The sequence below is a fragment of the Emys orbicularis genome, chromosome 5, assembly GCF_028017835.1.
Source record: "Emys orbicularis isolate rEmyOrb1 chromosome 5, rEmyOrb1.hap1, whole genome shotgun sequence".
Taxonomy (NCBI): Eukaryota; Metazoa; Chordata; order Testudines; family Emydidae; genus Emys; species Emys orbicularis.
The window spans coordinates 13,931,146-13,958,425 of record NC_088687.1 but is presented as its reverse complement, the minus strand read 5'-3'; the positions used below and the strand labels follow the sequence as shown (position 1 = coordinate 13,958,425).

Genomic DNA, 27,280 nt, shown 5'->3' with positions numbered 1-27,280 from the left:
AGATCCCACCAAATTTTGTGATGTGGACAGATATCTATTGGTGAGTAGCTGGAAATGGCCTGACTCAGTCCATGTGTGACCCAGTCGAGATTTGGAGCTAGAAATCCAGATGTTAGTTCATCAACAGGACCATCTTTTTTTGCCAGTGCAGTCAACAGAAAATGGAATTACACCTTCAGCAAATAGCCTTCCCTATAGCAGCACAGCACAACCCGGCTCCAAAACTCTTCTGAATACTCTCAAATGTGTTATAACAGCTTGGAACATTGTTTTAAATAAAGCAATTGGCAAGTTTTTAGGTTTCCCCTCCCCCCCCAAAGTTTTTCTTTTTTGTTTTTGTTTTTTAAACTTGAAGCCACTCGTGCAATGGCCTCTGTGACCATATGACATGGCTGCAGACACTGCCAAGATTTGGAGATCATATGACAAGAAGAAAAGCTCCTTGGACAATGAGAAATCAATCCCAACATCTCCCTGTATGCTGCTGCATCCAACGAGCAGCCCAAACTACCCAGCCCAATAGCAATGGGTAGGTGGTAAATGTGGGATACAGCAATTGTGCCCTACCCATGAGCATTCCCATCTTTGAAGGTATGTGAACTTCTTCAAAGCTGTTTAGCTCAGCTGTAGTCAATATTGTCTGTTTCATCTCTCATTTAATAATAGGAAAGGACACTCAATAGGAACCTTTTGCTTCAATTCACCCAGCTGCGTGATACCAATTATTGGTTTGAACAAGTTCTATATTTACAAAAAAAAATGCCTTCCCATATCTTTATTTGATTTCAGATTTGCAAAACTCCCCTCCATGCTTCTCCATGCAGTTCTGTTGTTTTCTTTTTAACCCATATGTACATTATGTACATATAAAAAAATTCCCAGAATTGGCAGCCTGTCTGTAACTTTAAAAAACTAATGAATCGGCTAAATGCAAGAAGAAAAATCACTGGGTTTTAATAATGCACTACAGGATTTAAAGAATCCAGCCTTATTTTGCTTCTCCATTTCCTCTATGGTCTGTGGCAAATATTTCTTTACATTCTGTTCAAAATGAGGAAGGTTGTTTTCAGAAACACAAAGCAAGGTATATACTGTAAAATAGATGCAAATATGCTGACAGGCAAATTTGATGGATTTTTGCCCCCTATGCATTTTTTATCATGTATCACACATACACAAAGCACAAATCAGATACTTTACTGAAACTTTAGGGTTGGCATACTGAAAGTTAAACCAGGGAACATTTGAGGCTGCACGTAACTGGTCTCAGACATGTAATTTCCCACCTTACATGTAGGTACTCTGGGAAATTTTTGCATAAGGTTGGCTTGGATGATGGGAGGAAGTTTGCAGGTCTCCTTGCATAGCATCTATCCAAGCTCAGCTGCTTACTGCTGTTTTTTAGCCATTCTTGTTCAAAGTAATGATGAACCATGTGAATATTGTAATTAAAACTGAATCAGGAAAATAATATATTGAGTCTGTCCATTTACTTTCCTTCCAGTGAGTCCAAACCCTTTTGATTACTTGAAAGCTGTCTCAATATGTATCGATAGCCTCATCTTAAAAGGGGAGGTATATATATGTGCGTGCTGTATACACAAGTAAGGTTAACGATGGAGATAAAAAGGAAAGTAAATTGGAACTTCCCTAAGCACTGGAGACCCTCTTATAGAACCTCTAGGAAATCCCTACTGAAAGTCATTTAAATTAATGAAATTTGGGAAGATCAGAATAGCAATCTGTTGGTCCCCAGCCTGGATAAGCAAGTTAGGTAGACATGTTCTAGGACCCTGGATTTTGTTTTTTAACTTGCACCACTTCAGTGTCACAGAAGATATATACTTATTGGAAGATGATACAAATTGCTGCCATAATATCATTTGTGCCCCAGAAGTTTTTAATTGAATTCCTTATCAGAAAACGGGGCTTGAGAGAAGTGTTGTTGCCTTAACAAAAGGTGCCATTGGTTTACCAATCTTGGCACCTGAGTTATATCTCCAGCAGTGCGAAGGTGGCTGAACATCATAACATTAGGAGTAGATTTTCAAAAGAGCTTAGTTCCTAGTTGTGCATCTGAATGGAGTAACCAGGTTTTCACAGTGCTCAGCTTCCAGTGAGAACAGTGGGAGCTGATCGGTACTGATCTCTTTTGGAAGCCTGGCCTTTGGATTTTAGTTTGAACCAAACCTCCATAAATTAAGAAGCTTATTTTGAGACATATCCCAACCTAGAGTCTGAAAACTTGGTTGGGAAATCTCACAGCAACTCTCTTTGAGATTTTTCTGTAGCTCTACTTCTGGTCATGTCTAGAAAAATCTGTGATGAGAGCCTCTCTTGCTGTATGTCAGAACTTCTGGTTCCAGCAGAAGTCGCAGAGAAAGTATCCTAACATTTCAGAACCATAAAAAGAGCATACTCGGAAACTGACATGCCTTTCAGATTGAGGGTATTATATTTGTTGTCAATGTCTCTCTTTGGCCGCTGTTTGATTTTTTTTCTTCTTCTTCTTGTAGTTATGACTGTTCCTGTGTGTGGATTTTTTTTAATAAAAAATTTAAGGGTTCTAATAGAATTTTAGAAATGAGTGAAGGTTTGGTTGCTTCTTATTTTTCCAAGTTATTTCCTCCTCTCTGCTGCAGTGTCTGAAAACATAAGGTTCAATGGGAATAATTGTCCATAAGCTTGCACACAATTACTATCTGGCTTTGCTGCCTTGAGGTCTGCTAGGTTACTTTACTGACATTTTAAGGCTGAGCAGTGTATACCTTGTCAATCGCTTCTTTGAAAGAAAGGTTAAGTCCACCTATTTAAACTTTTGGCCTCTGTCTTCTGGGTAACTTCAGTCCGCTATCTTATTGATTACGGTGGTTTACACCAAGTTGATGTGCAGATAGTTTTGTCTCTTCCGTTCAGCAGTCTCACAATTAGCCTGTGGTTGACAGGGAGGGTCAGTTAACAAGGTAATTGGAAGAAAAGTAATTTCTTCTAAACAGCATCAGCTGATACTATAGACAAGCTCCCAGTATGCAGTGTTGATTAAACCAGCTGTTCTGTCAGCTTACTTAGAAAGCTTCCTATTCTCTTAACTGGGGGGACTAGTGCAGGAAGGGTTACCTGTCAAACATGTCCAGGAGCAGTGCTCAAACTCTGTTTTTTGGAAGTGCCTTAAACTTTTTTTATTTCTGTTTCATACTGAGGGCGTGTCTACACTACCTGCCAGAACAGTGGGCAGCAATTGATCCAGCGGGGGTCGATTTATTAACCACTGAGCGCTCTCCCGTTGACTCCGGTACTCCACCAGAAGAAGGAGCGCAGGCGGAGTCGACGGGAGAGCATCAGCTGTCGACTTACTGCAATGAAGACACTGCTGTAAGTAGATCTAAGTATGTTGACTTCAGCTACGCTATTCATGTAGTTGAAGTTGCGTATCTTAGATCAACCCCATGCGGTAGTGTAGACAAGCCCTTAGTGTGGGAATTTTGTGGACCAGATACTATGAATCTTTAGTTTCCTTCTATCCCCTTTGCAACTTTGAACTCCATAAAGCACGCTGTATCTGGCTCTACAATTTTTCCAGTTTGGCCCACTACCCTGCCCTCCTTATGCAGCCCTTTGGAAGGTAGTGCTATAGCCAGGCCCTCTGTGTCCTTTTTGCTGGGTTGTAACAGATGCCTTAACTGGTATTGACCTTGTCCTTACAGGCAGTCCAGCCATGACTCATAGAAACCTGACTTCCACCAGTCTGAATGACATCTCTGACAAACCTGACAAAGAGCAGGTAAGCTTCAAATTCTGACTTCATTTGAAGTTGTACAGGGGGAGGAGGGTGGGTGAGTTTGGACCATAAAACTGGAGTGCAAGAGATGGGCAAGAAACAGGTAAGTAGATGGGTCAGGTGTTCTGCATAGCCGGCTTACAAAATGCCCCGATTGTAAGTATCAGCCATTTATAAAGCAGCAGCTCTGGTATTATCAGGGATGAAAGAACCACTGCTTGCTGTAGTTTGTGGTGTGACTAAGAGATTTGGCAGCCATATTGCTGATTTACTGGTTAAGCAAAGTATGTTGTCCTTTTCCTTGAGAAGTGAATGGATAACATCTAGCTTCTGATTATCTCCAGCTTTCCTCTACATGTTGAAAGAGAGATGCACACTTTCAGCCTAGGTTCCACAACACACTTTATAGTAGATGGTATGACTTAGAGTTGCTTGTACCACAGGGTGTGCACTCCCATCTGGTGGGTGATGGATTCCTTATCAGTGATCACATCAAAAACGCACATTTGACCAAAACGGGCTTAAAAGAAACCCAAGATGATATAAAATAAAAGTTTGATTGGGTAGACCTATGATGTCAATGAACATAAAGCCTTTGTTACCAGCCTCCAATAATTTGCCTGTTTGAGGTTCTCTGAATGGGACAGTGTTTGTGGTGCCTTTGCACGTGCTAAGGGAATCATACTTATTTCCTTGGTGTGTTGTCTCATCTTTTCAGAGAGTTTAGGGTTTTAAAGAGTAAGTTCATTTGAACACTTTGAAAGCTAGCATCTGAATAAATGCTCTGTGCAAATTTTGATCATCCTTTTGTTACAGATTCAAAACCAAGTTATTCTCAAGGTGTGACTGTTTCTTTGGTGGCATCTTTTTTTTTTCTTCTTCTTCTTCTTCTACACTGTTTATTCCCTTGGTTATTTCTTGAGGCAAAGGAGAATTACATAGTTAATGTATTTCCCTGAGAATGTTATGATCAGCCAGGCGAGAATGACTCAAGTCCTTCACAGTGATCGTTGCTGGCAATGTTGCCGCTGCTTATTTGAATAGAGCTGAGTTTTTGTGTTAAAGGTGCACATGAACACAGTCACTATAAGAAAAAGAGTTCAAAATAACTTCAGGTTCTACAACTGCCTTTCAGTGCCCCCAGCCAAATTTTGTGGTTTATGCTATCGCATATTTCTCTGGTGTAAAACAAAAAAAATTCTCTCTCTGTTTGCTGGATGGAAGATCCACACAAAAGGGGGGAAATGACTGACTGGAGAAACACCGAAATGGACTATATACAAAAACTGCAGTCAAATGCATGGAGTAGAAAGAATAGAGAGAGACACATTTTCCCCTCTAATCTTAGTATTTAATAATCTGTTAATAACTTTCTTGGAAGTAATTTTTAATTTTTTTAATTTATTTTTATTTTTGGGGGCAAAATATCCAGTTTTGTCAAAGCCAAATTATTTTGTGGAGATAGTTTGGTTTTGCGAGAGAGCAAGACACCCTCGCTGTAGATGGGTTGGGGGTCTGCCTTGGAATCTTTTAGACCCAGGTTCAAGTCCTCGTTTTGCCTGAATCAGAGGAATTGGGGATGAAGAGCTCTGCTGTAATTCAGGCAGAGCAAAAACTTAAACCTGAGTCTCCCACATCCCCCACCAGCACCCTAACCACCAGGCTATAGAACGAAAACACAACAGTGTGTTTTCAGAAAGATGCTTTCGTTCCAACGTGGAACAAAACCAATTGCAAAACCTCAGAAGTTACCACAGGATGGAATTGCCATCCTCTGTGCTCTGGTTGGTAGTGTCTTTCAAAGTAAGTGTGTGTGTGTGTGTATTTACACATACACTCTCTCTGATTGTAAGGAAGCCTTGATGTATATTTTTATTGATAGAAAGGAACATGAGGCAAAATCCTGTATTTAACAGGAAAGGCAGCAATGTAATATAGTATAAAATGTTTCGTAATCTGGACCCCATATCCTCAGTAGCAAGCTAGACCTAAACACTGCAACAATTTCCTCAGTTTTCTGCAGCAGAAGCGTCACTGAATTTTGCATCACTGAAATTTTGGTGGAAGCATCAAGCAAATCCAGAAAATAGGGTTTTTTTTAATTGCATTTAATATAAAAATGAATAACACAATCAGATCTATTAATACTGTGTTTATTCCCAAAGTGAGGTTTGAAATGTGCAGTAGAATTCCGTATGGACAATGACTGTCTGTTTATAGTGAAACCCAGCAGTGTTTCAACTAACTTGGTCTAAAATGTTTGTTAGTTATTTAGCAGACATCCTGCTAATGAGCTTTTCACAAAAAAACTCTTGCCACATAAGTTGGTCAAAGTTAGCCCAAGAAATCACTTTGGACCCGAACTTTAGTTAATGATTGGCTCATATGCCTACTTTGATAAAATTGGTGAAATTGCGATGATGCGTTGTAACTTTCTTGAGCTAAGCACTTACCAAGCAACCCAGGAAGCTAGGAAATAAGTCATGATTTAATGACAACAGGGCATGTAAAAAGACTGATTTTCTTGCCTTGACAGCTGAGTAGCTGGCTTTCATTATTTTGGTTCACAAGGCTGTATATTGGAACGTGATTCTACTTAAAAAAGAGGCTCCCCCATTTTTATTGATTTGTTTGTGTGCATCAGAGACCATCCTATCTTTAAACGGTGGTGTACTGACGTTTGTTTATGGTGTGTGTGTTAGCTCAAGACAGGAAATAACTTGCAAATAAAAAGGGGAAAATTGTGTTTACATGTTTTAAGTGACAAAAAAGTTTTGGACTAGTTTGTGTTCTCTTCTCCTGCCTATTTATCTTTTTCTGCAAAGTACAATGATAGAGTTAATAGCATAATAAGATTATAACCAGAACTTGGGTTAATCTGTGTTCCAGTAGGCTCTTAGTAAGCAGAAAAACACCTGGGGAGCATTCGAGGATCTGGAAAAACGTATACTGTTTGCTCTCTGTTCACAGTGAAGCTGTTTGTTCCTCTGAAGGGTTTTTTTTTTTTTGTTCTTTTTTTCTAAAGGGAATTTAGTGTTGGTGTAAAGTGTTTGAGTGATTGCACTGTATCCCCAAACAGTTGCTACACACGCTAATGTCTGTCAGTAACTGCTAGGCTTCATGTGAAAGGCTCCTTATCCAACTACCAATCTCTGGAACCATCAGGTCTCATCTTTTTCCATACTGGGGCCCTGCAGCAATTCCCTTCCATGTCTGGGATGCCCTCCCATTTTAGTAATATAGAAAAACGGGGGTCATGGCCCTCTGACACCGATTTCTGACCCTGACCCCAGGGGTTTGCACCCCTCAGGTTGAGAACCTCTGCCTTAAACCATACAATCTCCCTATTTCTCTGAAGTTCTCATTTGGAGAGTGGCTTCTTCCAGGCACCCAAAAATGGAGAGGACCCCTCACATATTGATGTACACACCACACTTCCTGTGGGTCTTCCTAGTCCAGTCTGACTTTCCAAGTTGGAGGAAAGTGGAAACTCCTCTCAAACGTTGGAAAAGCACAGAGGCCTGGATAGTGGGGAGGTGAATTCCACCACACACGCCTGGAGTTCCAAAAGGAGGATTGTAACTGTCACAAATACTTTACTTCTGCATTTTGTTTTTCTGACAGACTGAGAGGTTATATACACTTCACAGTAGGAATGAACAGACTAAACCTAGGAAGTGTCAAAAGAGGACACTACAGCAGGGACAAATGCAATCTACAACATGTGAAATATGCTGGTGCTTTTATTTAAGTGCTGCTTGGCTGCTTTTCTCTCCTTGGAGTCATCCTGCTTCTGGCTGCAGTGGTGAAGAATGGTTGTCTGGGCCTGGCAGCTTTCAGGTGACCTAGGTGTTCTCACAGACTTGGGAGAAAGAGCTGCTGAGAGGCTGTGTGCTGCAATCTGATGAAGAGCACTAAGAAGCCAGGACCTCATTACAAAGACAGAGGAGCTATAAGAGGCAGTTAGTACTTTATGTAATGGCCGCATTTGTGATATGGTGAGCTCCTACTGTCCAGAATATCCAGACAAAGCCAGAGTTACTGTATTTGCCAGAATAGCAAGCGAAATAGCAGCTAGGGCAGGGCTCTCTAGGGCTGCATATTAGTGGGAGCCACTGCCCAAAGAGAGTGAGTTGAAGGCAATTGGACTGTCCCTCCCCATCCCACAGGGCTGGTAAAGGGTGAAGGGAAGGAAGAGGAGAAGGTTGCTCCCCGTTTTCATTGACTGAAACAAGTGCAACTCTGATGCAGACTTCCCTCTGATTCACTGTGCTTAACTTGACACACTCTGAGTAGTTCCATTCAGCTCAGTGGGCCTGCACAAGAGTGCCTAAAGTTAAATGTGCATATGCCTTTGCAGGACTGGGGACAAAGATAGGGAAAGAACCTATCAGCAGGGGCCTGGGAGAGACACACATCTGTGCAGACACAGGCTCCAGTAATGTCAGACGGAGGATATGTCCACACTACAGCAGCACAGCTGCAGCTATGCCTCTGTAGTGTAGACGCGTCTTACATTGATGAAAGGGTTTTTCCATCACTGTAGTAACTGTAGCTCCTTGTGGTAGCCAGGTCAACCATTGACTTAGCGGAGTCTACAGCGGGAGTTAGGTTGACCTGACTACGTCGCACAGGGTGTGAAATTTTTCACAGCCCTGAGTGATGTCACTAGGTTGAGCTAAGTTTTAAGTGTAGACCGGGCCTTGTTCTTTTGCTAAAATGGTATATAACTGAGATTTTCCCATAGCGTCCTAGCAAGGCTGGTTACCCAGACAGGAGGGTCGGTAACGTTCCATGCTGCTTACCTTAGATTTACTTTGTGTTTTCTTCTGATTGTTTTCATCATTGCCTTCCTTAATCTACATTTCAGAATTTAGTCTAGCTGCTGATGGGGTAAACTTTAGTCTGTTTCCAGAGAGAGAGAAAATGAACTTCTGACCTCCAGTGGAAGGCTAAAGTGGAACGTGTGGGGGAGTGGCGAGCGGTCTCAGGGGAAGGGCAGAAGGTTCTCAGCTTGGAGAACTCATTCAGAAATGTGGAGTGCATGCTGCCCCTTCCCCAACTGCCAGGGTAGTTGATAGTCAGTTAGTGGGCCTGGGGAAAAGCTTGTTGTCTGAGAGGAATGAAAGGAGTTGGATACTGCAGATTACAGTTACACGGTGGGATTTTCAGAAGGGTCCAGCGTTGGCTTCATTGCTTCCATAGAAGTCAATAGTGGCCAATGCAGAACTAGAGCAGTGCAGAACCCTTTAAAAAATCATCCCACCCATAAAACTCTCTGCTTTCAAATGATCGTAACTTGATGAAACTTTCACCATTCAGGCTGAAGTTTTCCCATGCTCAGTGTGAGCTTAAAGATGACTTTTTTTGGACATTTTTAAACTCTGACCACAAGTGACTTGAGAGTGAAAGGAGCTTGGAAAAAATTTTTAAGAGTGAGAGAGCGAGAGAGCGCGTGCGTGTGCACTCTTAATCTGAAATGGCTGAGGTTTGCAATTTGAAATGGAAGTAGTTCTTGCTAAGGGGCAGTATGTGGCCTTTGTTCTCGATGAGATTGGTTTTGATTTAACTGAGTTAAGAGAACTTGAAAATTACGTATATACTGAGCCTGAACAGTACAATTTTTTTGCTAGGCCGGTTAAGTGTCCTCCTTCATGCTATGTGCGTGTGTGTGTTATTACCTAGGGACCCGATTCTGCAGAGCACTTCATTACATGCTTAACTTTAAGCATGAGTTATCCTATCCCTGTTCCGCAAAGCACTTAAGTAGATGATTAAGTCCTATTGACTTCAATGTATTGAAGAAAGTGTAGAGAAAAGTTTGTGCTAATATATTGTGTTTGAGAAATTGTTTATGATTATGTAATTAAAAACTGCTGTGATGCCCAGGGGGACAGAGTTAAAATAAACATGTTTAGCCTTAATTTGGTGTTACTAATTTTTGAGTGCTCAATTACACAATGGTTTCTTGACATACATTTGTTTTTCCAGGTAATTTGACTCTTAGGGTGGGATTTTCTAAAATGCTTAGCACTGGCCTAACTCTGTTCCCACGGAAGGCAATGGTAAAATTCCCTTTAACTTTAGTGGGGATGAAGTTTTACCAGCGATAAGTACGACTGTCGATCCCATCCCATTGCTGTATTTTTGTCATGTCATAGTGTAATTTAGTAATCTAACAGCCTAGCTACGTAACTGTGTAATGAAGTGTGCTTGGTTTGTTTGAGTGTTACTTTTGATTCCATCTTCTGATACCAGTATCCGTGGTGTAAATCATCACAGGCATGAATAAGGCATACATGCCTGTCTCTAAAGATGTAAAGAGAAGACCCTGTTCAGGAATGACACTTATTGAAGTCAATAGAACTTAAGCACGTGCTTAAAGTTAAGGACATGTTTACGTGCTTTTTTTGAATTGAGGCCAAAATGTGTAAACCTCACAAGTATTAGATAGTTGCAATATACCTAACTGTGTTATTTTTATGGTTGGTTGGGATCTAAATGGTTAATTTCCCCTTAGATAATTATAGACTAACTTTGCACTTTATGCTGTGATCTTATCTTTGGAAAACAAATTGCCTGCATTTATCACCACTGACTTAAAAAAAAAAAAAAAAAAAAAAAAAAAAAAAAAATCTTGTCACTAGTTTAGTGTAAATCTGCCCCCCTCTCTCCCAATACAAAATATGCTTTATTGACTGCAGGTTATTGACTCCATGTGATAAGCAGTCAGATTAGACCTGTATCAAAGAACAGGTTGCTCCATAAATAGTGGTGGGGTTAGGAAATTTCCTTTGCATAATACTTTATCCAAGGTCTCTTTCTTGTACTTGGAATAAGATGACATGGCATTGTCATGAGAAGCAGATATAGCCGATAATAAAATGATGTGGAAAGCCTGAAGCGATAAAGCCCTGTGCTGGGTTTCTAAGATAGAGAAAAGAGGAATGTCTAGTTTAAGTTTAAAATCACACGTTTCACACATTTTCCTGCACGTAACTCATAGAAAATGGATTATTTTGAAGTCGTAGTAACAACAAGAATAAGTAAGGTCTGTTGCCAAAATGGTGAGTTTGCAGAAAAGCTGAACTGTGGATCTTAACTGCACACAAAGAACAACTTGAATTTAGATCTTACGTTTCCCCCACAGACACACACGACATCATATATATATAGTCTGTGTACGTATCTCAAACCTGTATATTTGCAGATGTTGCTGAGGCTGTGATTATGGTTTTAGGCCGCACTGTGTAGCGGCTTATCTGCTGAAGGAAGTCCCTTGTGACAATGCAGAGTCTGTCCCTGTCAGGGGAAAGGTGGTTTATGTTGTCATCCGGCCATGGGTAAAAGGTGTCCCATCATTTGGCATTTCTCGCTTTTTACAAGGGGAGTGTCAAACTCCTCATGATCATAACCAGGCTAAAATTGTGAAACAGTCTAATTTGCTGCACGCAGGCCCTCACATGGTTGTATTTGCAGTGTAGAAAGGGCCGTATTGCCTCCCTCTCCCATTGTTCTTTTCTTCCTATCATAGCTGAGCCACAGGAGTGGGAATGTCTGTAACCTGCTAGAAGGAAATAACTACCCCACATCTCCCCGTCAGGTGCAGGGTGCTGTTCGCTTGCATAGCTTTTTAAGGCCAGAACGCACCATTGTGATAATCTCGTCCGACGACCTGTGTAACAGAGGCCATAGAATGTCATCCATTGTTTTCTACATCCAGCCCATAACTTCTGGCTGAACCAGAGCATATTTCTTTTAGAAAGACATCCAGTCTTGATTTAGTCTTCAGCTAGCACTTATTAGGGCACTGGAAGCCTCAGTGCATTACCAGTGGGCTAGAGGGTCTTTCGCCTCTAGGTCACCTGCTCAAAGCCAGCCCAGCTCAGTAGGGAATGAAAGTTGTTTCCATCTGTTGGATGTTTGGTGACCCCTATGTGAGATGAGTTTGGTGGGGCTCAGTTCCAGCTCCTGTATCTCAAAATCTGCTGGTGCCCTCAGCAGAAAGGTCAAGAACTGTATGAGCGTGCCAGCGGATGTATCTCTTGAGCTCTAAAGGAAGTCTTTTCTCCTTCTTTCCCAGATCTGGGTTGGGGCAGGCTGGCAAGGTAGTGTGGGTGGGAAGTTTGCTCTGCTACTGCCTTGTAGATAAACAAAAGGCTTCTTTTGCCCGGGCTGCTAATCCAACTCTTTTCACCAACAGTAAATACACACACACCTTTTCTTTAAATTAAACTCTATGGTGAGCTGCAGGTGGCTTGTAAGCATGAAAATTAGTTCATTAAATAATCAACATTCCTCCCCCCCCGCCCCCCGGCAGTGACCAACTGACTTATTGTACCTTGTTAAATTTAGATTGCACAAGTAACTGCAAACTGATTCTGCATTATGAGCTTCTTTCAGAAGCCATCATGGTCCTGAGTCAGTCACACCTCTCCACTAGAACCTATTGCTGCCGATTATTAACCTGAACTTAAATGAATCACACAAAAGGCTATTTTTAAACACGATTTATCGGTTTTACTTTTTTCCATGGCAAATCTATAAAAGATAATTAAAGAGGAGGCGTGTTCAATTTTTAGCATGTGCTGGTGTTGACAGAACGCCCATTGCTTCCCTCCTGATGTCGGAGCTAACACAAATCATTTGCCTTCATTTATCTTATTTCAGAAGACACCAGCTGTGGGCAACATAGCAATCATTTACAGTTAGCCCTGTAAAAGCAAAGGCCCTGGTGCTTTTGGACACATTTTGTTTTTCTTTTCTGTTTTCCAATTTATAAATAAAAGTCCGAAGTGATGTTCTATGTGCCCCAAGAGCAGAGCTTAGTGGTGGGGGATTCTTCAGACTATATGGGAAGGGAGAGAGACTATTTCTCATCTTTAACACCCTATCGCAATTACACCAGTGTAAGGGACATAATTAACATTTTGAGTGCTGTCAAAAAATACAAGCCTCGCAAATTAACTTGGATAGCTCCTTGCAGGGTTTGTTCTAGAAAATGCAGGTGAATCCTTTTGGAAAGGAAAACCATTACTGAGATTATTATTGCTGCATCGGGTTGTTTTTGCTTCCTTCCCGTGCTCCGCCAGTTTGGGATGTGCTCACGATGAAGAATCTGACAAGCCTTGGAGTGTACAGTTACCATTAACTGCTTACATAGGAGAGAACCCTTGGGTACCCTGGAATCCTTTCCCTCACAGTGAACTGACAGTAACCTAGTCAAGTAGAAGGACGACATGGAAATACTTTAATGTTCATGGTATAGTTAAGGGGGCATGCCTGCTAAAAATATATATAAGGATAATTTTTAAAATATATTACATATAATGCATGGATTGCTAAACCTGATATAACTTGAAAAAACTTCTCCGCATTTAGCCAACCATAGAAGAAAAAAACTTCTTAGTCCACCCAGTGCATCTCCCTGCCAATGTATGATTGTTCTTCACAGCAAATATTCTAATGCTTTGTCCAGCCTAGTTTGCAATGTCCCGAGGGATGAAGCTTCCACCGCTTCAGATGAGAGGGTACTCCACATCCTAAGGGATTTCAGTGAATGTTAGGAAAAACCTTCCAACTACCCACATTTTACCCCATTTTTGCTACTTTTATCCCCCACACATCACCCTAAATAATTCCTCTTCCTCCTTGATGTTCAAACCCTTTAAATTGTCCTATGCTTTCTTATGGTATAGTCCTGCTTCCATTGAAAGCAATAGGCGTTTTCCCATTTACTTAAATGGGAGAAGGGTTGGGCTGCTAGTCATCTCTGAATCAAGTTATACATACTGTATATTTAGCGCTTTTAAACTTTCCTTATACGTTTACCTCCCCACCCCCAGCCACTTGATCATTTTTATTGCTCTTCTCTGAATGATGCCAGCTTGTCAATATCCTTCTGGTAACGAGGTGCCCAGAAATAAGTACAATATTCCAGTGCTGTTGCATTCTTGCTGTCCAGGTTTATCCTTCCCATTGAGTGTATACAAGTTTCAGACGATATGTCTTCAGAGATGTTCGCTCGTGTTCTTGTATGTTTGGATTTCTACAGTAATACAAATGGATGCCTATGCCAGGTTAAAAGCACCTCTGCCACACATTCTCATCCTGTTGTTTTCTGCCTATGGTTTTAATTGCTGTAGATAATGTGTGTCATCTTTCTGTCATCACTGGTGTTTATTACTCTTCCCAGTGTGATGTCTCTGAATTTCACTAAGAGTCTCTTCACCTCTAGCTCTGATTTTCAGTGAAAAGAGACTAGTCATTTTTGTAGTTACTCTACTTTCTGTTCTGTTTTGTTGTAGGCTCTCATGCACTGGCATGCTGTTGCAATATTTGAGTTGCCAACAAGCAGGAGAAGGTTTACAAATGAGCTACCATATGATTAATTCAAGGAAATATTATAGGACTTATGTGAAAGCTTATTTTTACAAGATCCAAATCTAGGCTCAGTTTCCATCTGACAATGTCCCTTAAAATCTAACTTCGGGAATCCTTAGCTGGAAGGGGCAAAGTGCAATATACCTATAATTAATTGTTTCCCAACCCCCCTGTTAGGAAACTGAGGCACAGAGATTGAGGCTTGCCTAAGATCATACAAGTGGTTAGGGTATTATAGAGCTCAGATCCCTTAAATCCCTGTCTCAGGCCTCGGTCATAAACAGATCCTTCCTCCCCTTTGTGCAGCTGACTCCCACAGAATTTGAGCGGCACAAGCTGGTTATGCTGTTTGATTCACCACATACTACCTTACCCACATTGTTAGCGACATGATACGGAGTCGGCTCATACGTCAACTGCCGATTTTTAATAGTTTTGTATATCCTGGGGATTTTTTTTTTTTCAGTGGCTGTTTGGCTCACAGGACAGATCTTTGTCTGCAAACAGAAGTTGAACTCAATGTCTTGTATGTTTCATGTGAATTAGAATCTATCCTTTGTCAGTCTCTTGAATCTCATAATGCTACCTCTGTTTGAAGACCTAGTGAATACTCCATAGGAACCTGGGAAGCTGATGCTCTTTACCACATAATAGTGCTGGCATTCCCAGTACTGTGCAAAATCTGTTGGTCCTTCATGCTTTGTTAAAATGACCTTGGCAACACCTAAAGGCTTTTTCTGGTGGTTTATATTTGAAATAGAAGAAAAGATGGGAAAATATCTTATTGGAGGTCTGTTGGGTGTGTTAGCGTCTTTCATTGTTGAATATGTGCACTAGCATATACATAATGGAATATGTATTGATATATAGATAATAGAGTGAACTGGTATATTCTCCAGCTGGAAAGACTTGTGTTCAGGATGTGAAAAGGCTTTGAATGAGTGTGGTCAGCTGGAGTGCTTAGTCAAAGAGATGCACAAAACCCTTCTTATTTGTTGTGATGTGTGCAGTGCTTACCCAAATCAGTGTTTCCATATCAACAGAAACCTCAGCCAAAGCTAATTCTAAAGTTAAAAAGAAATTGGCCTGGATCAGAGAAACACTCATTCTCTTCCCGGGAGGGATGGGCTGAGGACTTCCTGCTGTTTGGAACTCAGTTCATTGATTGATTTTTTTGTGAGGGTGCTTGGCTGATTTTTACTGTTTAAATGGAATGAACTAATCTGCCCAATCACCAGCAGGGATTCCTAATTTCTATATCTGTCAGCATGGATGACCTAGTTTTACTCCATGGGTCTCAAATGAAAATGACTTTCTCTTCCTGTACATTTAGCTGACGCCCTTTAAAAAAAGGGAAACAGACATTTCCAGGAAGGCTAGTTAATGCCGAGACTTCATTTATTTTGTTTATACGCATAGATACACAGATTGCCCAACAGACTAGTTTTTGCTTGCTCAGGTTTTCCTACTACTCAGCAGCAAAAAAATAAAAAAAAAACACCAAAATTTCTGTGTAACGGGTTTGAGTATGGTCAGACAAAACACGTAGCACTAAAAGAATTCCAGAATGATTTTTTTCAAATTTAAGTGAGAACTTTTTTTTTAACAAATACACTTGTGTTACAAAGTATTGTTGCTTGTGCTAGTGCCCAAGAATCTGAAAGTGAAATTGACTAGAAGCAAAAGTGAAATATACTATACTGTGGTTGCCTGAGCTGAAATACAAAAAGTAAAGGGCATAAAGTAGATCAGATTTTTAAAATGCTCCGAAAGGTGTTACTTGTAGCATAGGCAAGGATGTTTATCTTTCCGCAGTTATTCTTTTTAACTTGACAGCATCCTTTTCAGTAGCCTTAGATACACTGTCCTCCTACCATTGTCAGAAATGAGATTTTCAGTATAGCATAATTTGTTCACTTTGGAAGTGGAAGGAAGCCAGGTCCTTTCTTCTTGCACAGAACATTTAGCCTTCCATTAGCCATACAGAGAACTGATTAGAATGTTACCGATATTGAGATTCATGGGGAAATACACCTTCAAGATGTTTGTTTTAGCCTCCTTCTGATCCAATTGTAACTGTATCATTTCACAGTTTGTGTTAAAATCTTGTATGATTAATTGCACTGATGGCACTTCTTGTGCTGGGGTGATTTCAAAGCACTATCCATATCTGTAACCGGGTCGGACATCTTGTGGCCAGAGGTCGCTCTGCGGCGCCCTGCGAACAATTCCTCCCCCTCTAGCAAGGGGCCCTGAAAAGTTTGGTCTACACCACCAACTTATGTCTGTGTAACTAAGCTGCTCATGGGGGTGGACTTAGGGTGACCAGATGTCCCGATTTTATAGGGACAGTCCCGATTTTTGGGTCTTTTTCTTATATAGGCTCCTATTACCCCCCCACCCCCTGTCCCGATTTTTCACACTTGCTGTCTGGTCACCCTAGGTGGACTGCTCACTCTTAGCCATCTCTGCTGTCCCCAAGCAGCCCCCTTTCACTGCAGCTTCCTGCTGCTTTTATAGTGGAACCGCCTGATTTAACCCAGCTGTGGCTCCTCCATAATCAGGGTTGGCTAGTCCTAAAGAGCAAGCCACCCTGTTAGAATATCCCATTGTACTGAACTGTTTAAATTGGTGATGCGTTTCTAAGTGCCAGAGGTAAAGGGTGCTTAATTCAGAGACCAGCTCCAAAAGAATTCCCTCTAGCTGGGGGAGCTGTTTTATCTAGAGTTCGGGATCATACCATGCACAGGAAGAAAGATTCCCTGCTGGTCTGCCAGGAGAGCCAGAGATTTAACTGCTGTGACATTTACAGGGGTCAGTGAGAATTCGAGTCAATATTAGGGTGTCTAACTGATGCCCTCTCTTGCACAGAGGCTTGGACAAGACAGCTGTTGGCCACATCTCATCAGCTGTGAGGGTGGAGACTCCAGTAATACCTTCCTCTTGTAGGTCCCAAGCCATCACCCATTAAAGTCAATAGGAGTCTTTCAGCTGACTTTCTTTTGTAGCCTGACCCAACTCCCATTAAAGGGCCTGATTTTGCTCACGCACACAGTGTGAATTGCCAGCAACTTCGTGTAAGTAAATGGAGTTACACCATGGTAAAACCAGCGTGACAGCAGAATAGGGTCCAAGGAGATAGTGTGATAGTGTTGGTGAGGAATTAAGCACTAAGGGTACGTCTACACTTACTTCCTGGTTCGGCGGCAGGCAATCGATCTTCTGGGATCGATTTATCGCGTCTTGTCTAGGTGCGATAAATCGATCCCGGATCGATCCCGGAAGTGCTTGCCGTCGACGCCGGTACTCCAGCTCGGCGAGAGGAGTACGCGGCATCGACGGGGGAGCCTGCCTGCTGCGTCTGGAACCGCGGTAAGTTCGGACTAAGGTACTTCGAATTCAGCTACGTTATTAACGTAGCTGAATTTGCGTACCTTAGTCCGAAGTGGGGGGTTAGTGTGGACCAGGCCTAAGACTGGACAGCAGAGTCTTCTTGGAGGCCCTAAACCAAAGTCGATTGAGGTCAATGGAAAGACTCCTGACTTCAGTGGGCCTTGGGTCAGGCCCATAGTGAAGTCACTTTTTTCCCCAGAACACCTTCTCTAAGCAGGGGTGCAGTTTATTTACTCTGCTTTAAGTGGAGCTTCTGTCCATCTAAGGTCACTATAGCTTGTAGTGCTTGGGTTTTTACAAAAAACAAGTAGTTGTATCAGTGAGCTGAGTTCTGATCCGACCTAAAGTAAAGCTTGCATGTGCTGCCCTTCCTCCAAAGTGAAGCAGCGGGACCTCGATAGAGAAAGGACACATTTCTAAGAAATAGTCAGCGTAAAGTGTTCTATAAGGTAGAATTTTGCTCTCTGCGTAATGAGCTGGCCTTGGTAGTTTTGCTTTTCCAGAGCATGCCTTCCACAAGGTTACATTCTTGGGCTTTTGTTCCTTCACTGTAACTATACAATTTCCTTTTTTTTTTTTTTTTTTTTTGTTCTAAGTAAGCAACATTCTTGATGGTTAAACCCAGTGGTGTTTACTTTGATTGTGTCATTCCAATGGTGATGGTGACTAAAATTAGCTCAATGGGATGGGGAACTGTAACCTGCACTTTAAAGATGACAGGAGGAAGGCATGTCATGAATTTACTGCAGCAGATGAGTTGCAAATTACATGTAGCTCTGATCTTGTTTTATTGATGCTTTTGTTATAAATCTGGCCATGGATATTAATGTTTCCATGTCCCTGTGCAATGGTATCAGTCCTGAATAATTGTTTTTTGTCTTTCCTCAGTAAAGCAGCTGGGTCGTGGGGTAATGGTTTTTCATGCAGATAGCTGGCCTGTATACAGTTAAGGATAGGACAGCATGTGCAATCCTTTCCTTTTAGGTCAGATCAAACAAGTGGCAGGAGCTTAGGTTTACAGCAATGTTTTTCTTTCATGCTTCTGTTTGGGGCCAGATTTTCAAAGCAGGGTATAACTGCAAAAACACCCATTGGCACAGAAATACAGGGAGTGAAATGTGTTAGAATGTGTGCAAGTACAGATACAATGTGTGTGCATATTTTTGTGAGAATGCTAGTTGTGCCCTGCTAATATAGCATTAAATTTTCCGTTGTGCTCAGATCATCAGTAAGTGTTGCTCTTGCTATTTGCCTGGTAGCAATAACAAGAAGCATCAGTCACAATTCCTATAAAGTTATCCTATGCAAATAGATGCTTAGTAGGTATTCTGTTGACGCCATCTGGCATCAATGCAGCACACAGTCTCAAAGGAACAACCAGTTTAATCTTTCGCAGGTCTGTAGCCTTGAATTTCTGAGAGCTGCTGGCAGTTGTTCTGCAACTGGTGGTGTGGTTTACCTTGACTTTAGCTCATCTGACAAAGGTTTTTATTTGGCAGCTTCTCATTAGGCCAGAAGTGATCAAATATTAATACACAAACACATACAAACAGTCTCTTCTTAAGATTGATTCTAAGTATTATTTACAGGCTGCTTCTCAACAGCTGAAACTTCATTAAAATAATGTGATTAGCTAAAGGGCTTCTCCATTCAGCTTGAGGGGTTCTCCAGTTAAAGTTTTAGTTCAGCTATATAGGTTTTTTAAACGCCGTAGTTAGTGACTGATTTATTGAAGTTCCTGCATTCCCAGAGTCGTCTTCTGGATTAGCCTGTGAAATACTGCCCATATGTGCTGGGCGCCACAGAAGAATAGCAGTGTATCTCGGGCGCTCCCTTCCCCTCTTCTGCATTCAGTGTTTTTGGTTTGTTTTTTTGCAGTAGCACCAAAGGCCTCAGTCAGAGTCAGGACCCCTTAGCGTAGGGTGCTGCACAGACACCTAGGAAGAGATTGTTCCTGCCCCAAAGAGTGTAGGCCAAGATTTTGAAAAGTGATGAGTGATTTTTGGAGAGCAGGGGAATCCAGGGGACTTGTGCTTCTAAGTCACTTACGGCCGTGTTTCACAACCTTTTCGATACCGGGGACTAGCACCGGTCCACGGACAGGTTGTTGAGAAACGCTGACTTAAGGTAGGTCTACACTGCAGCTGGAAGCATGCCTCCTAGCCTGGGTAGACAGACACTCGCTAGTTCTGCTCAAGCTAGTGTGCTAAAAATAGCAGTATGGATGCTGCAGTACAGGCAGTGGCACAGATTAGCCACCTGACTACAAGTCTGCCTGACTACTGGGTCTGTTCTCGGGTAGCTAGCCCAAGCCACCACCTGTGCCACTACAGCAACGGGTCCACATAAGTACTTTAGACACACAGACAGATAGACAGTGCTAGATTTCAAACCAGTTAAGTTGCCAGTACAGAATGGGAAGGCAGATGTGAGACCAGTGTCTCCAAATGTGCTTGGGGCCGCCCGACCTCCAACTGCCATAGCTTCCCCCGCACACGCTCCTGCCAACTGGCGCTGTCAGTAGCAGCAGCACTGAGGTAAGGCCTCAGCTTCCCAATACCCTCCCAGGACCGGCAGACAAATGCCAGGAAATGAAGACCCACCATCTTGCTGCCCCTTCCCTCTGGGTGCCCAGTGCGCCATAGCGCCATGCAGGAGCTGGGAAGCTAAGAGCGCTCATCTGGCCCACTCTCCAGCCTGGTGTATGTGGCTGGGATGGGAGGCATTAGGTCCCCTCACTAAGAGTGAAGAAAACTGTTGACTGACTCCACTTGCTCCATGGCTCCATGCAGGGCTCTGGGAAATACACTTATTGTGCTGACCCGAAACTTGGAAACTTGTGGTGGCTATTTATTAGTGCCAGAATGGGAGATACGAGAATTGAATTTAGGATCCCATGTGCTAGGCACTGTACGTTTCCTCCCCAGGAATTAGTCTAAATAGAGAAGACAGCCAAAAGGTAGGAGAGAGGCAGTGATGCTATTTGTATTTTACTGAGGGGGATCTGAAGCACGCAAAAATTGACATGCCCAAGGTCACACAGGAAATGTGTAGTAGAACAGGGAATTGAATCCAGGTCTTCTAATTTCTGGACCACTGATTTAGCCACAAGAAGGTTATCCTGCCTCTCTGGAAGGCAGCGTCTCTGCTGTTGTGTTGCTGGCAAGCACATTCAGGCTCTGAGGACAGTACAACCATGATAGCCTTGTGCTAATACAAGAGGTAGGAAGTATAACTGGTCATCACCAAAACAGTCAAGCCAACGAGATATGTAGTGCTATCAAATGCACATAGTAAACAAACTGACCTAATAGAAATAATATTTGTTCATTAATCTTTCACTTCCTGTAATCGGAGGGGAGGCTTGTAACAACAGTTGGTTTAAAAATATGTCCAGTGGAAGTGTGATTTTTCTAGTTGACTGTGCCTAGAAGTTCAATGTTAAAATGTTCGCTGTCTAATGACATCAGTGGTCAGATCAGAAGAACGTGTTCAATTTAGCGGCGCGCAGAAAAAGTAGCAGGAATGGTTGATTGTGATTTTTTTTTTTTTTATGCTGTTTCTGCTGACGACATGGATCTTTTTAGAAGCTGCTTGGGGGAGTGGTTCAAAATGGATTGTAAGCACCGATTTGCAGTTGTCCCATCATTTAACTTGCCGCAAATGAACTAAGAGAAGCTTTGCACACTGCTGCGAAGCTTATCATTAACATGTTTTCTGTTCCAGCTATCTCTTCACTCACGGTGCTTTCATTTTAAAGAGTAGGTTAAGGATAAATGAGCCTGAGCCACCAAAATGACACACCCTCCCAAACCTCAGGCCTTGAGCTTCCTCACCTAGGCTCTGACTTGTTAAAGCACTTAAACTGAAATGCATGTGTATCTTTATTCAGCAAAACACTTAGCCTCATAGAAGATCAGGGTTGGAAGGGACCTCAGGAGGTCATCTAGTCCAACCTCCTGCTCAAAGCAGGACCAATCCACAACTAAGGCTAGGTCTACACTACAGCGGGGGTCCGACCTAAGATACGCAACTTCAGCTACGTGAATACCGTAGCTGAAGTTGCGTATTTTAGGTCGGCTTACCTGGCTGTGAGGATGGGGGAAAGTCGACCGCTGCCGCGCTGCCGCCGACTCCGCTGCCGCCTCTTGCCGTGGTGGATTTCCGGAGTCGACGGCAGAGCGATCAGGGATCGATTTTACCGCGTCTAGTGAAGACGCGATAAGTCGATCCCCGATAGACCGATTGCTACCCGCCGGATCGGCGGGTAGTGAAGACAAGCCCTAAATCATCACATGTTTAACCTTAACCTTAACCTCTTAACCTTTCCAAACTACTGTACCCCTTTCAGGAGTCTGATTTGTCTTGCGTAACCCCAAGTTTCACCTCATTTAACTACTTGCTTCCAATATCGGACATAAAAATACAAAAAGTATCTCAGCACACTATTACTGAAAAATTGCTGACTTTCTCATTTTGTTTATTTTAAATTTTACTTTGCACTGACTTTGCTAGTGCTTTTAATGTAGCCTGTTGTCAAACTAGGCAACTATCTAGATGAGTTCATGTGCATCCTGGAAGACCTCTGCGTAGCCCTGGTTGAGAACCACTGACTTAACCTGTTCAGCAAAGCTTTAATGCACAGTCACAGCCCAGTCTCTTATTCTCAGTCCCAGTGCCCTGGACAAACTATTGCTCCGTTTTCCAGCCATCCCCTGATGGAATTATTGATTCTTACCCTCAGAGTCTAGCCAAGGGAATGTGCACATTCAGCCTGTCTGGAGCCTGAGGATCCGGGAGCCTGGGCTCCAGCCTGAGCCTGAATATTTACCCTGCAATTTTACAGCCTGAGCCTGTGAGCCCAAATCATCTGACACAGGCCAGTCGTGGGTGTTTAACTGCAGTGTAGACATACCCTGAGAGTGAAATCTTGAAGTCAGTGGGACTAGGATTTCACCCTCAGGTTCCTACTGTTGAGCAGAATACTTAAATCTGCTTTTTTTCAATCTCTCTTTCTGGAGCAGCACTTGAAAAGGACTTCATAATGCTAATTAGGGATTCATATCATGGTTTCATGTTATCAATTGCTTGTTTTTTGAGCAGTATCTCCTCCTTTGCCTCTGTTCCCTAACCTTGGTACCAGTCTGCCAAATATGGAGCCTCCCCAGACTTACTGGGACAGATATACTTCTGGGTTTCTTTTGCCTACAAATTCAGTGAACTACCATGCAGTGCCTATAATCGCCCTGCCCTGAGAGCAAACTGCTCTCCCCTGCCCCAGTGCGGCCTAGAGGGGAAACTGAGGCCCAAATAGGGGGTCATTAAAATATTACAGAGCCCCCCCTTTGTCCCAGACGGTACTTGGGGCTGAAGTGGGGATTGCGTGTGGATTCGCTGATGAATTTAGTTCTGACTGCTCAGTGAGAAGCTTGGGGGCAGGGCAGCGGGGACGACTCTGGTCTCTGTCTGGTGCTCAACTACCTTCCCCCCCAGCTGGTGGGCTGGGCGCAGCCAGTGGCAGGGAGAGGCAGGCCCCGCCTGTGGTTGGGTGAATGCAGGCGGGGCTGGGGGGAGGCAGGTGGAGCTGGGGCAGAGGCTGGGGGAGGCAGGCAGGGCAGGGGGGAAGCTGGGGGAAGGCAGACTGTGACGATGCTGAGGTCACTCAGTCAGGGTGAACTGCAAACAGAACGGGGCAAACAAACCCCAAATGCTGGTGGATATTCCAGTACTAACCAAACCAGCCCAAAACAGCCTCTGTGTTACCTCACTGGTTACCTCCCAGATAGAGGAGTACCGTTCTTCGGTCAAGGGTTTACGGTAGCTGCGCTCCCCTGCTAGAACCTCCAAACAAGCTCAAAGTCCTGTTATTTCACAGTAACCTCAAAACTGCTAAGGGCAGCAGTAAATATAAAGGGCTAGATTGTCAAAAGGACTCAGCATTGGCCTATCTCGACTGCCACTGAAGTGGATGGTAAAAATCAAAATTAGACCAACACTGAGCATTTTGGAAAAGCATGTCAGAACGACTTGGTGTCCGACTGATTTGGGAGACTGTTTAGTAGGCCATACTACCAGCGTGTGCTGATCTCTGCACTTCCCATTGCTTTCCCACGCCCACATTGTTCTTTTATTTGCCTCGCCCCTGCCAAAAACCGGCACAGCCCCAAGTGGAACAACGGTGGCAGCAGTCACGTGAAAATGGACGTGCTCCTCCATGAGATTTCCTGCTGCTGTCACTGGGGAAGTGCGGTGAGCAGGACTAGTGGCTCAGGTACAGGCCTGCCACGCAGGAGTCCCTCTTGGGCCAATTTAATAAATGCAGCAGAAGTGTGTGCAGTCCAGTGCTAAACCAAAGCCTGTGCTCGTAGATTTCTACCGCCAGGAAGATACTGGAAAGCAGCCAAGAGATGCTTTTTTTAATTAGACTTCTACTGCAGTGTTTTCCTACCTAAGAAGTCAGAAGTAATTGATTACATTGACTTCATTATTTAGCCTACAACTTACATTTTGTTGCCTAGACAATGCATGTTTTCTTGCGCTGTAGGTATGCTCACATCCGGTGTGGTGCAATTATGGGATGTAGGTGGAGAGATTAGAAGAATAACCTTCAGGCTCTAAGGAACTATTTTTAGTCTGAAGCTATAGCTATAGTTTCAGAGAAGACACATAAATGAGAATAACTCTGGCAGTTGGCTAATCAGGGAGAAGCTGGTTAGTAAAGTCCCTCCGGCACTCAGCTACAACGGTGATGAGCACAGTATAAGACCTTAGATACAGTCCCGACTTGTTTAAAGAACAATTACTGGAAACACATAAATAAAACATCTAAACCCCCATCAGGCTCCTGTGTGTTTTTGGCACTGGGGAGCAATAGCACAACAGATCCTTTGTTGCGTTTCTAGAAGCACTGCTAAGATTGTGACTGAAATCTCAACACTTCTTCCCTTACTGGTGTCTTAACCCTATGTCACCTCATCGAGCACTGCTCCTGTCTTTTAGGCTTTCCCTGTGCTTATGCTGACCGCAGCCAGTGTTCTTAAAAGCACCTTTGAGGACAGGCCTTCTGCTTACCCAACCTTAGATTGAATGCAAAGACCAGAATTTTTCTCCCTGTTTCTGATCAAATCAGAAAACACGGTCTCCACCTCCGGGGCTGCCCCAAAGTGATTATCCCCTTATGTAACAGTCAGCAGTGACTATTATTGTAAATGAAACCAACCTTTTTTGGCATTGGAAATAGGAAAAAATATGAAGAATGTATAAGTATTCTTTCTCTCTCTAATATGTACACACATGTATGCATGGGCACAATCTGACCCTGGGGTGGGGTTAGCTCTGTAGGCTAAACTTTAGGGCTTGTCTTCACTAGAAAATTACATTGAGTCAGAATATAGCCAGGAGGCATGTGTCATGTGTGATTCCTTCAGGATCTTCCCCTATCAGCACTTCCAGGTTCCTGGTATAACTCGGGAGTCACTGTTCGTTGTCCCTTGGCATCTTGTGTTCGGGTGTGAGATCCTGTCAACATAAAGGATATTGTCTTAGTGATGCACAACATAATCACCACCTGGCCCTTACATGCAGGGCCGGCTCCAGGCACCAGCGAAGGAAGCAGTTGCTTGGGGCGGCCAATGGAAAGGGGCAGCACGTCCGGGTCTTCTACGGCAATTCGGCGGCGGGTCCCTCAGTCCCTCTCGGAGGGAAGGACCCGCCGCCAAATTGCCGCTGAAGAATTAAGCAGCGCGGTAAAGCTGCCGCCGAAGTGCCGCCGATTGCGGCTTTATTTATTTTTTTCGTTTCGCCGCTTGGGGCGGCAAAAAAGCTGGAGCCGGCCCTGCTTACATGGGTCAGAGTTCAGGTTCTTGGGATTGATTCTGCACTGCCCAACGCTTGACATAGTCATGTACCCCTGGGGAAAGTGAGTGCAAAATGGGTGTAAAGTCTTACTTGGTAGCATTTTACACCCACTTTACGCTGTGGTACCATGACTACACAAGGGGCTGGGCAGTGGAGAATCAGGCCCCTTGTATTATGATTATGCATATTCCTAAGTGATGGGAATAACACCTCTATTATGTGGCTAGTACAAGATCGATGGTGTCCTTAACAATTCATTCTCTTGCTATTAAAATGCCTGAGTTTTATAAATGACATAGTAGAGTAAGGTAGCTACATTGCTCTAAGTTTAACTGACTTTATTAGAAAAGTTTTGTTTTGCTTTGTTTTTTGAATAGCCTAAATTTTAACCTTGACACCACAAGTGAGGGTGATAAAGGAAAGGGAGATCTGGAACAAGGAAGGATGAAAGTTTTAGCAATATGATCCCACAGTGACTTAGGCAGTTTCATGTGTCAATTGCATGGTTGTTTTTCAGAGAGTAATGGTCCATTTACTTTGATCCTGTTTGCTGTCCATGCCTTCAGGATAATTTAAAAAGGCACCTCCATCCCTAGGGAGCAAACATCTGCTTGGAGAATGTTTATCAGCATGTTGTGTCTCACCATAGATGGTCTTTCTGCACCCTTGATATTGATGGAAAGGTAGACATCTTAATACTTTCATCCACACACCAGGTACAGTTGGCAACATTAGAGTCATTTGTACTGGTGTAGCTAGAATCATAGAAGTGTAGGACTGGAAGGGACCTCAGCAGGTCATAGAGTCCAGTCCCCTGGGCTCAAGGCAGGATTACGTAATAACTAGACCATTCCCGATTCCTCCATTGCTGATGTGTGACATCACTGTAAAGGGAGGCACTGCAATGCGCCTTACCCCAGAAGTTGAGAAAACACTGGTTACAAATACTAACAAGCCTTTCAATGTTTGCTGTACCGATAACCTCCAGCTTGATACTCCCCAGAAACTAGTGCACAAACTAGTTTCAAATCCGCCTCGTTAAAGGTGGCTTTGCTAACTCTCTGTTGCACAGCCCCACTGGGAGCAATTCGCAGGTCCTGATTCCTGAGCCACTCTGATTTCCTCATGACTCCTCCGTGGGGAGATGGAATCACTCTGAGAGAGAGGGGGTTTGAGGTCTCTTACAGGTTTGATGTCCTGTGTGCTAAGGAGAGGGAAGCATGTTGCCTGGAGAAAGAGATCTGCAAAGCAGGTATTCCTTCGTGCTGCTTGATCAGAGGCACTGAGTCTCTGAGCCTGCTCCTCCACCCAGCAGCAGGTCTATCCCTGTTGGATTCTCCTAAGGGCCAGCCTACAGGAAATGCTGTGCTTCCATGCACCAGTGGACCCTGCTCACTGCCTCTCTCCACCCCTTCCTGGCAGTGTAAAGCCTTCCAGAATTTACAGGCTAGCTAGAACCAAGGCCGGATTTACCCCTTTCGCGCCCCTAGGCACAGCATCTTCAGCTCCCCCACCTACAGCTGAGCTTCGTGTTTTCCGTAAAAAATGAAACTTTTAACCCACTTTCAACTTTTAGGCACCCCTAGGCATGTGCCTACAGTGCCTAATTGGAAATCCAACCCTGGCTAGTGAGAAAATTCCTTGACGACCTCAGCAGAGCATGTCCTGACTCCTGTGTATGTGTTGATTCTTCTAGCATTGCTTTAGCAAGCAGGGAATTATTTAGCAGCCTAAATTTAAAACTAGCAGAGATTTGGTTTGGGGAATTAGCATGTGCCTCATGTTTTTCCTGTGCATTTAATGTTTTCCTGTTTATAAATATTAAAACATGCTGTTCACATGTACTCTGGGGCTTTTGGGAGGCAGCGA

The 27,280-nt window shown here is 43.2% G+C and overlaps 1 protein-coding gene across 2 annotated transcripts in view; it reads left to right on the top strand.

Moving 5' to 3' along the window:
* SLC4A4 (solute carrier family 4 member 4) overlaps window positions 1–27,280 on the top strand; it is a 224,516-nt gene that overhangs the window by 110,754 nt on the left and 86,482 nt on the right. For both annotated transcript variants that reach the window (XM_065404796.1, XM_065404797.1), the window contains exon 6: window positions 3,705–3,781. In XM_065404796.1, the coding sequence (XP_065260868.1) occupies window positions 3,705–3,781 (77 nt within the window). The remainder of the gene's footprint in view (window positions 1–3,704; window positions 3,782–27,280) is intronic.